The following is a 13,360-nucleotide window of genomic DNA, read 5'->3' as shown; positions in this document are numbered from 1 at the left end:
TGGCCGCGCGTCCCCGGGCCGACTCTCACCTGTCCTCGCAGCCCTGGCACTTCACCTGCACCGGCACCAACCGGCCGAACAGACTCTCCGCCGCCATCTTGCGCTTTGAGTTTGGCGCTCGGCTCCCGCGGGGGGCGGGGCACCAAGATGGCGGCCGAGCCGGCTGCGGTCGGGAGCGGGGAGAGGCGGGCAGCTGAGCCGGCTGCGGCCGGGGGGCTCCGGGTTCCTGTGCCCGGACGGTGCGGTTACTTCGTGGAGCGGAAGAAGCGCTTCTGCAAGATGATCCCGGCTCAGGGGAGACTCTTCTGCGGGGAGCACGGACACCAGGAGGTACCGGGGCGCCGGGCACTGCCCGCCCGGCAGGCGGACCGGTCACGGAGGGGTGGCTGGTTGGGCCCCTCACCTTCGGGGCTTTAGGAAGGGGTGGGGAGTCCCTCTCCTGCGGGCTCTTTTATAGCCCCCTATGGACTCGCTGGGGGAGGGGCTGGCACGTATCCCCAGAGCGAACCCCATAGAGACGGGCCATACTCGCCAGGCTTTCCCGCGGGTTGGTGAGGGCCGGGCCCAGCCCGGCCCCTGGGGCTCACCGCCCTGCTAAGCCTGGCGACGGCAGTGTCAGCGCAACCCCCGCTGCTCCGCCGGGCCCCGGGCTGTTGGAGTCAGAGCCTGCGTGCAGTGATCGCTGGCAGGGGGGGTGTCAGCCGCTCACCCAGCTCCCCAGTAGCTTCCCAGCCGGGGGAGGAGAGGGGTGTTGTCCCCCATCTCCTCTGCCAACTTTTCTGTGCTTTGAATTTTTTGCTAAATCTGCTATGCTGTTAGTTACTCTTCGCTTCAGGATCCTCAGGTGACGTCCCCTTCTTGGAAACCTTACTAAGAAATCACTGCTGGCCTCTGCAGAGTCTGACATCGAGCTAGAACCCCAGAAGGTGTAGGTAGAATAATTACTGCCTGTCACAAGGGACCAGGAATACCTGTGCGACCCTGGGCTTGGTGATGTATTAAGGCCTTTACTTGCACAATATTCCTCCATCCATCACCCAGTTAAATTGCATGGTTTATCCAACTGAAACACATTGTATTTCTCCATTTGATCTAATTCCAATAAATCGAGGCTAGCAAAGATTTTTATTTTTGTGACCCGCAGACACATTTCTAGACAGATTTTCTAAAATAAGGACATTGACCGCACCATAATTTTGTGCTAACAAAATAAACATTTTCTTTCCCACTAGGAAGAAAATGACAGGAAAAGAATTCCATGCCCTCTTGACCCAAAACAGTAAGTGTGTTTTAAATACATTCGTATGTTCATTGTTAAAATTATGACTGTCATTGCTTATTTCTTTTTCTCTGATTTTAGCACCGTATATGAAGATCAATTACAAAAGCATTTAAAAAAGTGTAATTCAAGAGAGAAGCCGAAGCCTGTAAGTGTGATGTAAATTAAATGCCATATAATTGTATATTAGAGCAGTATAAACTAAGCAGTGGCACAAATTGGAGTGGAGGAGGGTCGAACACCCATGGCTTTTGCATTTGCTCAAATTTCCATAGGCCGCAGAGCCAGGGGGCAATGCCCTGACAACTTTTAAGCAGTCGCCCCATACTAGATCAGTATGGCTGCCGCTGGAGCAGCCTGGAGTGTCGCTCTGGCTGTATGGTTGCAACGCTGCTGACACTGTACAGACAGAGGGACAACAGGGCCAAATGGTGTTAAGACCTGGTGCATGGAGAGTCTGTTCCTGTATGGCAGTGCTCAGGGGAATCCTCCAAAAGCTCAACTCTTGGCATCACTGGCTTATGCACTGTGTGGGTAAGAGAGAGGGGAGACTCCAAAGCCCAAGGAGACATGGGACCAGTGGTATAGAGAATTTATCATTGACAAATCAGAGAGTAATAGTCCTTATAGAGAGCCTAATAATAGGGAGAAACTGAAGCTATCTAAGTGCTGGATTAAATGAATTGATGCCCGATGCTGTATGCATGCTTCCAGTGTATGTAAATTTGTGATCTTACTTTCAGATAATTTTTTTGGCCAGGAATGGAAGTGCTGTCCAGGCACTCGCATTGAACTAGCTTTCCCCAAAAATGTTCCTGGGGAGCATTGCCCCACCAGGCTCCTAGAATTAATGATTTATGACTTCTGCTGTGAATGGATCTTGTATATTCTGTTGAGTATTGGGGTTGATGTGTCCCCTTTCAGATTATGTTAGCTGAACTTGATGTACATACAACAACCAAAAATATGAAGTCAGCTCTACTCTTATATTTATTATCCCTGAATAATAATGTTGACTGAGGCATTCCCCCCCCATACCCTGTCATGAAATTAAATATCTTCCTTTCTGGTATGTGCTAAGAAGGCAGCTTGTTTTTTTTAACGAAAGAGTCTACCATATGTTAAAAGCCTTGCTTGATTTCCTTGTATAGCTACATGATGTAAGTGGCTTTTGCCCATATTTGAGAACTGGATTCAGATATATATTCAGTGATCCAAATGCCAGTGTACTGCAGTGTACTTCTTTCTGATGAATACTGTGCTGCCAACGCATCTGTTTGACTATATAAAGCGGGAAGCCGCGGCCAGCACATCGCTCGCCCACGCCGCTTCTCGCCGCCCCCATTGGCCCGGGACGGCGAACCGCGGCCAGTGGGGGCCGCGATCGGCCGAACTTGCCGCGTCAGCAGGTAAATAAAACTGGCCCAGCCCGTCAGGGTGCTTACCCTGGCGAGCCGCGTGCCGAACGTTGCTGACCCCTGATATAAAGCTTAAAATATTCCTGTATATATGAAATGTCAGTAATCAGGAAGCTTAAAGAATAACTGCTTGAAAGAGAAATTCCTTTGATTATTGATTCTTATAGTACAAATAAGATGCAAAGTGCTAGTACAAGACAGGACTCAGCCTTGCAAAAGCATTACTACTGTAGTGCTTGCTATGGTGCTTAGTCCCATTGAAATCTATCAGACTAATCACCCTAGTAAGCAGTACACCTATTGGAGAGTGTTTGCAGAGTTGGGCCCTAAAACAGTGAGAGAGAGAGAGAGAGAGAGAGAGAATCTTTTCTCAGAACTACGTTCTTCATTTGTAATTATTTGACTTTTGCTAGGTGAATTATTGTCAACACACTCTGAAGCATTCTTTTGCTTTACATGCTGTTCTGTCTTTATTAGAATCTCCTTGGTTTTCATGCTGTTTTTATTTTTTTTTATTAAGGCCTACTTTGTTCAAGATATTAATGCAGGATTAAAAGATGCAACAGAAATACTTGACGAACAGGTGAGTCCATTTCTCTGTTATTTTAAGGAACAAATAGATAAAAAAGGAGGAGAACCTTTTTGTTTTTTGTATTTTTTTTTTCCAGCAGTTACCAATTTCTTCCCTGTCTAAAGAAGAATTAGAGGACTTGATTAAAAAGCTGAAAAAAGCAAGTAATGGTGAGTCTGCTTAATTTTGAAATATTTTAAATTGCTTTCTCCAGAATTAATCAAATACTTCATGGCTATTTTAGTGTTAAATATCTTCCAGGATTAAAAAAAGAAAAGAGATTAATAGGAATACTTATTTTTGTCACTTGTCGTGATCTGAAATTGAAATCTTGTAACGGTTAAAGAACTACCTACATGACACTGTTAGTTAGTATTTTTTCCTCATCTCAGTCTTGTTTGTTCTTTTGAATAAAAGTTAATTTTGTTTTTAATGAAATTAATGACTTTTGTTTTACATTCTTCTTTGTGCACCATGATTAGGTGGTGACATTACAGCTCTGGGAAAAGCATTTGTTAGAAAACTGTTGCTTCTGACCCATTAGAGAGCAATTATGCTTGTGTTGTAGATCAGTGGTTCTCAACCAGGGGTCCAGGACCCTTGGGGGCCGTGAACAGGTTTCAGGGGGTCCGCCAAGCAGGGCCAGTGTTAAACTCACTGGGGCCCAGGGCAGAAAGCCGAAGTCCTGAACCCTGACACCTGGTGCTGAAGTTGAAGCCTGAGCAACTTAGTTTTGCAGGGCCCCCTGTGGTGTGAGGTCCTGGGCAACAGCCTTGCTTGCTACCCCCTAACGCCAGCTCTGGCTTTTATATGCAGAAAAAAGTTGTTGCGGCACAGCTGGGCCATTGAGTTTTTATAACATGTTGGGGGCACCTCAGAAAGAAAAAGGTTGAGAACTCCTGTTGTAGATTATTTTGTTGATAGCAGAAGATAGGGAAATTTTCATATGTTGGATTAAAAACAAAAATACATGTTTGGAGTTTGAAGAACATTACCTATAAGATTATCACAATTTTTAGGTGTCAACTTGTGGACTTAAACTATTTGATAGTGTCCCTTTTACTTGTTTCCAATAGTCAGTATGCTAACTCTGTAAAGTCTTCAGAGTCAAATATTTTGCATACTAAGTACTGTATGCAGTCACTTCAATATGCAGGTGGGAGCTAGATTGATGTTAGGTGGCCTTTTTAATTGAATCTATGAAGAGTACTTCTACATTTGATGCAGGTATAAAGCCAATACTTAAGGATCAAATGCTGTCCCATCAGGCCTTACAAGAAGCCTTAAATGACCCAAAGAATGGAGAGTCTGCTTTCAAGCACTTGAAACAACAGGTATGGCCATTTCCTTACTAATAGCTATGGTGGTCTTTACTGTAGTTTTTTCTTCTTATGGATTCCAGCTAATCCATACTACAGTTATTTCACGTAAAAGAAACTTGTAACAGTTCCAGATTGTACCCATGCTACCAGTTTAAGTATTAGTCTATTGATAGTACACTCCTGTTTATTCAAATGGACTGGGGGGGGGGCATTAGAAAGTTTCAGATAAACCGGCGGTCAGATAAACAGAAGTGCTATTAACTAACTTAGGGCTACATGGAGGACACAGTGTGGATTCAGTTCCCTTTATCCAAAAATCCTAGTTACCTGGACTATATCGACCCCCTACATTGTCCATAACTGCTTTGAAATTATAAGTGTTCGTAACAGAAGTTTGTTTTGATCCTGAAATACCTAACAAGCTTGTCTTCTCCTCATTCATGAGCCTAGATTATCCCCTCTCATGGAAAATGTATGAGGTTATAAAACTCTGAGATTTGCCTTATGATATTTTCAGGGAATTGTGCCCTTGAGAAGGAGGAATTTTTATGGGATACAGAGTGAGTGGGTGGTGAGAACTTCCAACACAGCAAATCCTTTGAATTCTTGGGAAAGGGAAGCCAGAGAATGATAAGGACGAAAGGGCCCATGGGAATAATAGTAATTCCTGTCTCTTTTATATAGTGCTTCCACCACCTGATCTCAATGTGCTTCACAGTCTTTTTAATGAATTTATCCTCATAACACTCCTGTAAGGTAGGGAAGTACTATTATCTCCCTTTTGCAGATGGAGAACTGAGGTGCAGAGAAGCTAAGTGACTTGCCTACTGGCAGAGCAGAGACTTGAACCTAGATCTCCCAAGTGCTAAGCTAATGCCCTAAGCACTGCCATGTTGGTGCCTTTCAGCACAACTCTATGTGTACAACTGCAGTAGCTACAGAGAGGGCTCTGCAGGAAGTGATGCTTCACAAAAGTCCACTGGAACATCCATGTGACTTTTCCAAGGATTAGCTGAGAACAATACTCCAATGTATGCCTGGTCCCTAACTCTACCCCCAAAACCCAGTGGATAAGATTCTGTGGGTGTTAGAAAAAGGAAAAGATGATGCCATGGAGGCAGCCCTTATTTCCTCTGCACTCTGGATTCACAACATCTCTACCCCTGCATTCATGAAAGAGGTGTTGACATTTTGCAGCATGGTTATTTAATCAATACGAGCTATGGGAGAGACTGCTGATTGTGAGTTAAGTTAGCATTTTTCCCACAGAAATGATCAGACAGAATGTATATTTGGCTTGGTTCATAAATAATCTTTTGAAGTTTGTAGGCTTCCATTTTAGGTAACATGGAAAAGTTACATTTGCTTGGGCCAGGAAGATGTTTTATTGAGTTTGGAGCTGGACGAGGAAAGCTGTCTCACTGGGTTGATATTGCCTTACAAGACGCTGAAAATGTTCACTTTCTGCTTGTTGAAAGGGCAACTACACGATTCAAGGTAAGACAGTCTATTGTGGAGTTGGCCAAGTCTCATTTTTGGAATTGTTGTTCTTGGTAAATGTGCCTTTTTCTCAGAAAGTCTGGTTAGCTTTTAAAGGAAAGGTGAAAATATATATATTTGTCAGATAAGGGCTTTGAAAAATTTAATTGATCCTTTATTGTAGTTTTAAGGCATGCCAGTAACACAATTGGGGTACAAGATGCCTGCTGGCTGATACTGAAAATGTTAGTGTTCATTTGAAAGGGGCTTGTTTTGTTTTTAAAAAATTAATAACCTTAGCACATTCTTGTAATTATTTATTAGTTAGTTAGTTAACACTTCTTAATAATGTGACATCCTATTCACACAGGTAGATGGTAAACACAGAAAAAGAGACTACATATTTGAAAGGCTTCAAGTTGATATCCAGCACTTATGTTTAAGTAAGTTGCTACTTGGCTTGTATAACTATCAGCAATACTAAGATGGTTGCTTAAAAACTTGATTGTGTAGTACCAGAGTGCAGGAAATTTTTACACTTAGTATAAGTTAATTAATATAATGTTTAGAAGACTGTTCTCAGTGTTTTGGTCATTTTTATGTTGTACTCTTTTTTTCAGTTACTAAATGGGTATTATATAATTTTAACAACGTGTACAAATTATCTTGAATTTATAAGACTTTATTTTGGGTCAGAATCACCAAATAAAAGAGAGCCTGAACAGTTTCAGGGTTAGATGCTTTCACTTGTGTATTTTAGCTGTGCTGTATTTTGATACAAGTATCATTACTGAGTGAGGCAAGTCTCAGATGTCCTTATTAACAATGAACACAGGGGGATTCTGGAGTACCACATTCAAAAGAAGTTGCGTTAAATTTAGTGGGTGGCTTATGGTGATGAACAGAACTTGCATTAGTTAAATGGATAAAAGTGATTACCACCTTACTTAACTAATGTAATCCAATGCATTGCCAGCATGATTCAGATCCTGTATTTCATGCAAAATATATATGCATCTCCATGCCTTTCCTTAGGTTGTTATAACTTAACTGGATCCATTCTCTGAGCTACGGGTGACTCTGTTCCCATCTGGTGTACCACAGTAGTAGTATATATTGTACTTGTTTTGGTACCACAAAGTCACTTAATTCCTTATAGGTATATCTTTCATGACTAGATCATATATGTTTGGGCCATACAGATGGTTGAAACTTAAATTATGAATGGCATATGTAGAAGGACAAAAGAATACAGGGAATAACATTTTATAAATAATGAGCAAGAATGTTTGCTAATGAAGGAACATGGTACATTGTAGCATGTTAAAAAGGTAATTTATATTAATCTTGTATTTGTCTTCTCTAATTAAACTGTACATTCACTTGGTTTACTGTAAATTAACATTAGAAAGTTACATGTGAATATTAATCCACCATGGGTAGGACAGATGAACTTATTAAAGCACAGGACTAAGAATACAGAAACCTGAAATTTATTACCAACTCTGCCACAGGCTGTCACTCTGATTCTAGGCAAGTCGCTTGATGCCCAGTCCTGCTCCCAAAGTTTTTTAATGGGAACAGGTCATGGTTTTAATTTCTGCCTCAGTTCCCCGTTTTTGAGGCATATGGTAAGTCTAAATCAATTGATGTTGGTAAACTGCATTGATATCTATAGCTGGAAGGCTCTATAGATATAGAGTATTACTACTATTCAGTATATGGATCAAGTTGGCCTGCAATGTATGAACGGTGTCTTCTGCAGTATTGGGTTTTTTAAGTATTTGACAGATTTTGAATTGCTGTCTATTAGGAAATTATCTTATATCTAAATAAAGTCTTGATTGATTCATTTATTTATTGAGGAGACATACCACAAATAGCTTGAACTCCCCACAGTAAGCAAGAACTATTTTCAAAGTTTTGTACTTTTCTGCTTTTTATTGGTGTACAAAGAGAAGTATTGATTTTTGCTGCACTAGGAACATAACATAATGTTTGTAGACTAGAAAGGAACATGTCAGAAAGGAAAATTGTTTTATTTCCAAGCTGCTAACAATGAATCTTTTAAAAAAGTTCCTTTTTAAGTTAAACTTATTCCCTTTGTACAATTTGAAGTTGTTTAAAAAAAGGAAGAAAAAATTAAATGTGCTATTTAAACTTACTGTATAGCTATTTTTTTCAGTTCATGAAAATTATACTGTATTATGTTTCCATCTTATTTTTTAGTGTGACATAACACTAGCTACCCTTTTGAGATGCAGACAATTGAAGTTTTTTTATAATAGTTGAGGCAGGAATTTTACTTGAGTTTTCTGACCTATTGTTTCAGTTATGTGTGCTGGAATGATATTACCCAGCAAGATGATGTCCAGCTCCAGTAATCCAGGTTCTGTTTCTTTCAGATAAAGTACCTATTCTTGAGAAAGAAAAGCTTCCTGTGGTAGGAATTGGAAAGCATTTATGTGGTGTTGCAACAGGTATGAACTATACAAATGTATTGGCGTAAATGCAGCTACAAAGTGGAATGCTGATTCTAATCCTCTTGAATAATTCGATGCTTCTAACAGTTCTTTTGTACTATTTTTTTCTGTCTAATTCTTTGACTGCTGCCTACTGTACCAGTTGTGTTCTAAATGTCCATTGATTTCAGAGGAACACTACTTGGATGATGGCAAGCAGCAAAGTGGTTAATCCAGATGGAAATAAACATTATTGGTTGTGTACAGCAAACTGAAGAATGAATGTTTTATGTAATTGTGTTCTTAAACTGACAGAAACATGTTTTTCATAGTACTTTTCTTCCCACTATCTTAAGCTTGGACAACAATGTTGGAAAAACTTAACTTGATTAAAAATGTCCTGGACAACTTGAATACTGTAATATAGTAAGATCATTTTCAACTTGTCCAAGACGTTTTCAACCAATTACTTTTTTTTCAGCTTTACATCCCAGGTATGTGGGGAAAGGTGTTTCAGGTATGACATACTGTGTGTATGTATTATATACATTCTATTGGGACACTGTTAACCATGATGTCTTTGTAATGGTATTTACAATTCTTAAGTAAATGGATTGTGTGCTTTAATTCTGTCAGACTTCTACATAAACGTCCTCTTGTAATAAAAAGGCCACGGAGCTGAAGTTTTCCCAATGACCTGTGGAACAAGTATTCTCAAGAGTATTGATCACTAACAAGTCAGATAGTTGTGACAGGTTCCCCGAGGTACAACCTGGAACCATGGGACCACTGTGTCGCCTTAACTTTCTAGCCTGGGTTGTCTCTCACAAAGCTATGTCAGTGACAAGCAGTAACACCCCTCCAGGCACTGTGATCTCTCAACCATCAGCATCTGGAGTCCCACACCCTGCTATATTATGCTCCCTGAGCCACTCATGAATCATACAGAGAGAGGCAACAGTCAATGGCCCCAGCCTTGAACCCCAGAAATATCCTATCTTACATTGCTCAAGATTCCCTTGGACAGTGAAAGCTAATTAATAAGTTCGCCACTCCGACAAAAGGGTAGTGGATGTGCAATGGCCTTTGTTAAGCTGAGCTGAGATTCCCCAAGCACTTACACCAAAAACACACAGTCTTAGATAAAATATAAAACAGATTTATTAACTACAGAAAGATAGATTTCAAGTGACTAAGTAGCAGGCATAGAGAGCAAAGTTGGTTATCTAAGAAATACAAATAAAAATACAGTCTAAATTCTAACTTTAACAAACTAAGTGAGATTTGAATCAAGCAGTTTCTCACCCTAACAGATGTTGCAGGCAGGTTACAGTTCATCAGTGCACAGACTGGACTTCCTTCCAGCCTGGGACCAATCTCCCTAGTTCAAAGTCTTCCATATGTTGAGATTTGGAGTTGGGGGAGTGGGGGGGAAGAGGCCAAGGGATGATGTCACTGTCTCTCTTTTTGTACCTTCTTCCAGCTGCTAGAAAGATCCTTGCTGATGGTCAGGCAGTCTGCATTGCATATGTGCCTTCTCTGAGAAGCCTCTGGGATATTGGATTGTTCTTGATGAGCTGTTAACGCCTGTCTGGCCAATAATTGTTGCTCCTTTGTCCATACTGAAAGGCCAGCTGTGGGCATCTCCCAACCTCACAATATATTTCAGTAGCACATATAGCAATACTTCATGTAAAATGATAGTACATACAATCCAAACAGCATATCAGTGTTCAACAGATCAAGACTTTTAAAATGATGCTTCACAAGGCATGCATTGTACAAAATTTGTCATAATTGTATCGCAGGGGTAATATGAGGGCTCCAGGGTGCTATTTGAGGTACAGAGTGTCACAGTGGTCTTATGGTGATTTTGTAAATACCCCTCTACCCCGATATAATGCTACCCGATATAACATGAATTCGGATATAACACGGTAAAGCAGCGCTCCGGGGGGGTGGGCCTGCGCGCTCCGGCAGATCAAAGCAAGTTCGATATAACGTGGTTTCACCTATAACGCGGTAAGATTTTTTTGGCTCCTGAGGACAGCGTTATATCGGGGTAGAGGTGTACATTAATATTTGGTAAACTGAACTTGAAATATATAAACTCATTTCGTTTTAAAGTAGCTGACCGTATTTAAGTAAACTTTGTCAACTTGTTGCTTTTGGGATTACTTTGTAAAGTGCTTTTATCCTCCTCCTTATTTTTGAGGAAAGTTCCTTTCCTATCTTTGAGTATAAATGCAGCACACTGTTCGAGAGTTTTTTAAAACATAGTTGTTTGTTCACAGATCTTGCTCTGAGATGTTTGGTTGAAAGTTACGCAACCCAATATGATGAAAGAAATGAAGAACCTTCACCTAAACGTTTCAAGAGTGATAAAACAGACATAGCTTTTAACAATTCTGCTGATGAAAGGAGTGGAAAGAATGTTTCAGAAAACTGGAAGCCTGTGGCTGGAATTGTTATTGCACTGTGTTGCCACCACAGGTGTCAGTGGAAGCATTATGTAGGCCGAGAGTTCTTTAGAACAGTGGGACTTGGGCCAGTGGAATTTAATTATTTTCAGAGAATGACTAGCTGGGCCACTTGTGGCATGCGAGAAACTATCACTGAAGCCTCTACCGTTGATGCAAAGAGCAAAGACCAAAACAGTGATACAGAAGAACATGACCAAGTACACAACAGAATTGAGTGCAGTTCTGATAGTCTGCAAGGGTAGGTCATTTTTTTTGTAGCATGTAGACGTCTCAGGAAGGTAGAAATAATGGATTAGACAGTCATTTGTAGCTGAATGATTAAGCATTTTTGAATGTCAGAATGGCTCATTTTATAGAAACATATCCATCTGAAGTACTTAAAATGAAAAACATGCAAATTTAAGTGACATAATAGTCTTCAAAATCTTATTCCAAAACAGTCACACTTTATCTGCATTGAACTGCATCAGTTACAGTTTTTACAGCTTTTCTGATCTTGAACCATTTGTGTTGACTAATTCATGTTTTTTCTTTTTGGAGCTAGGCTACTTACTGTTGAAGAACGAAAGCAGATAGGTCGTCTTTGTAAACTCTTGATTGACCAGGGACGGATCAAATATTTACAACAGAGAGGGTACAATGCTGCATTACAATACTATATAGATTCTACTGTTTCCTTGGAGAATGTACTCTTGACAGCTGTATCAAGTCAATCTTCAGTACCTCAGCCAACTGCATAATGGGAGACAGATTTGGAATGGGCAGGACACAGAACTCTACAAAACTTCTCTGGATTTTTTTTAAGACCTTATTCACAGATTCAGTACTTTTAGAAAACATTTTGTAGTCTTTCGGTAACTACAAAAGCATTGAACTTAAATTTCTTTTGGAATCACAAGAAGATGCCAGCTGACTCCTAGCAGTGTGAAAGTCATAAGGCATTTTTGTCTCTGCACACTGCGATATTGCTGTTGTTTTCTCTGTTCAGAAGAAGTAGAATTTATATTTTCCTCCAAATACAAAAGTTCAGTTTGGCAGTTTGTTTAATTTTTTATTCATTATCATTAATGGTGGCAGAAGCAACAGGTATACAGTTGTCCAGGTTTTCTGAAAATCAATAGGTTAAAATGTAAGAAATGGATATGCTTAATAACCTGTCTCCATTTTGAACTTCATGAGGGTTTTTATCTTGTTTTCTATGCCTAGAATTTTATTTTATGAGTTCTGACTATTTGTGGAATTGGCTAAAGAAAAACATTTAGTTGGAAATCAAATGCCACCTCATTGTTTTAGTAATTACATTCCCATGCATAAAGCTTTGCTATGGAGAGGAATAAAAGCTGAAATTGACATGATCTCTTGAGTTAACCTCATTATTTTAGCGATTTGTTTTAAGCTTTCATAATATGTGGGTGAACTTGATGAGATGAAATATTGATACCTTGTGTCAGTGAAATTCGCCATTCACATAATAGATATAGCAAAGGGCATTGGCTCATGATGCTCTGCTAAAGTAACTCAATCCTGACCTTCATTTACAGCCTCTGTGGGTAATTCATTGTCCAGTCCTTATCTCTCAGCAGACAGTGCTAGTTGATGTGCTTTGTCATATGGCTACTTTTCCATGAGGAAGCGGGGTGAAATAGCTGTATATACTCATTCATAAGACGAATTTTTTTAGTAAAAAAGGGAAGCACCAGAGAAGGGGGTCGGCTTATGAATGGGTATAGAGAGGGAGAGGTGGGACACAGCCCCTCCCCCCAACAGAGGGAGCAAGGAGAGGCAGCAGAGCCAGAAGGGAAGAGGCGGGGCCAGAGTCTCTCCGCTTCTGGCCACACTGCTCTCCCCCCAGCCTCCGAAGCAGCTGCAGCTCTGGGGCTGGCAGGCTGTAGCCCTGCCGAACGGCCCTACCCCCCAGAGCAGGCTGTGGCCGCGCCGCCCGGTCCGCCAGAGCACGCTGTGGCCGTGCCGCCTGGCCCAGCCTACTGGAACATGCTTCGGCCACGCTGCTTGGTCTGGCCCGCCGGAGCAGGCTGCGGCCGCGCTGCCCAGCCTGCCGGAGCAGCTCCAGCCAGGCCAGAAACATCCTCCCCAGATAAGGTGGGAAGGGATGGGATGGGGAGAGTGTGGGGGTACCGGGCTAAGGGTGGGGTCATGTGGGGTGTGGTCACAGGGGTTACTCCCCTGACCCCCAGCTTCTCCCTCTCCCCTCCCCCCCCCCCCCAAATATAATTTCCTCACCAGTTGCTGTCCCGGCCCGTCAGGGTAAGCAGCTGGCGTGCTGGGACACTTTATTTACTTAGGTTTACCTCCATGCCTGCGGACGCTCGAGGTAAACAAACCATC

General features: G+C 41.5%; 2 protein-coding genes across 3 annotated transcripts in view; one reads left to right on the top strand and one right to left on the bottom strand.

Annotated features, from left to right (window-relative positions):
* Window positions 1-108, bottom strand: part of LOC112125424 (spindle assembly abnormal protein 6 homolog) — a 30,841-nt gene extending 30,733 nt beyond the window's left edge. The window contains exon 1 of the mRNA XM_026655796.2: window positions 30-108. Coding sequence (XP_026511581.1) covers window positions 30-97 — 68 coding nt within the window. The 5' untranslated portion in view covers window positions 98-108. The remainder of the gene's footprint in view (window positions 1-29) is intronic.
* A 13-nt stretch (window positions 109-121) lies between these two features.
* Window positions 122-12,369, top strand: LOC112119375 (tRNA:m(4)X modification enzyme TRM13 homolog). Of its 2 annotated transcripts, none has more exons than XM_024218012.3 (11): window positions 122-330; window positions 1,233-1,279; window positions 1,361-1,427; window positions 3,218-3,280; window positions 3,369-3,438; window positions 4,496-4,602; window positions 5,920-6,087; window positions 6,440-6,512; window positions 8,475-8,549; window positions 10,826-11,252; window positions 11,559-12,369. In XM_024218012.3, exons 1-11 carry the CDS (start codon window positions 148-150, stop codon window positions 11,752-11,754), a joined length of 1,476 nt encoding a protein of 491 aa, XP_024073780.2. In that variant the 5' UTR covers window positions 122-147; the 3' UTR covers window positions 11,755-12,369. The 2 variants fall into 2 exon arrangements, with proteins under 2 accessions (XP_024073780.2, XP_024073779.2); XM_024218011.3 differs by having other exon boundaries at window positions 3,366-3,438.
* The last annotated feature ends 991 nt before the right edge of the window (window positions 12,370-13,360 follow it).

Source organism: Terrapene carolina, unplaced genomic scaffold (genome assembly GCF_002925995.2).
Source record: "Terrapene carolina triunguis isolate 2854851 unplaced genomic scaffold, T_m_triunguis-2.0 Scaffold211, whole genome shotgun sequence".
Lineage (NCBI taxonomy): Eukaryota > Metazoa > Chordata > Testudines > Emydidae > Terrapene > Terrapene triunguis.
The sequence above is the reverse complement of the archived record's forward strand: the minus strand, read 5'-3'. Positions and strand labels throughout refer to the sequence as shown.

What these genes read in the sequence shown, in the direction of transcription:
- LOC112119375 (XM_024218011.3), top strand. Translation starts at nt 148, where the DNA reads ATGGCGGCCGAGCCGGCTGCGGTCGGGAGCGGGGAGAGGCGGGCAGCT. An exon ending in GCTGAAAAAAGCAAGTAATG is followed by an intron (nt 3,439 to 4,495) that starts GTGAGTCTGCTT and finishes CATTTGATGCAG; the next exon opens with GTATAAAGCCAATACTTAAG. An exon ending in TTTATGTGGTGTTGCAACAG is followed by an intron (nt 8,550 to 10,825) that starts GTATGAACTATA and finishes GTTTGTTCACAG; the next exon opens with ATCTTGCTCTGAGATGTTTG.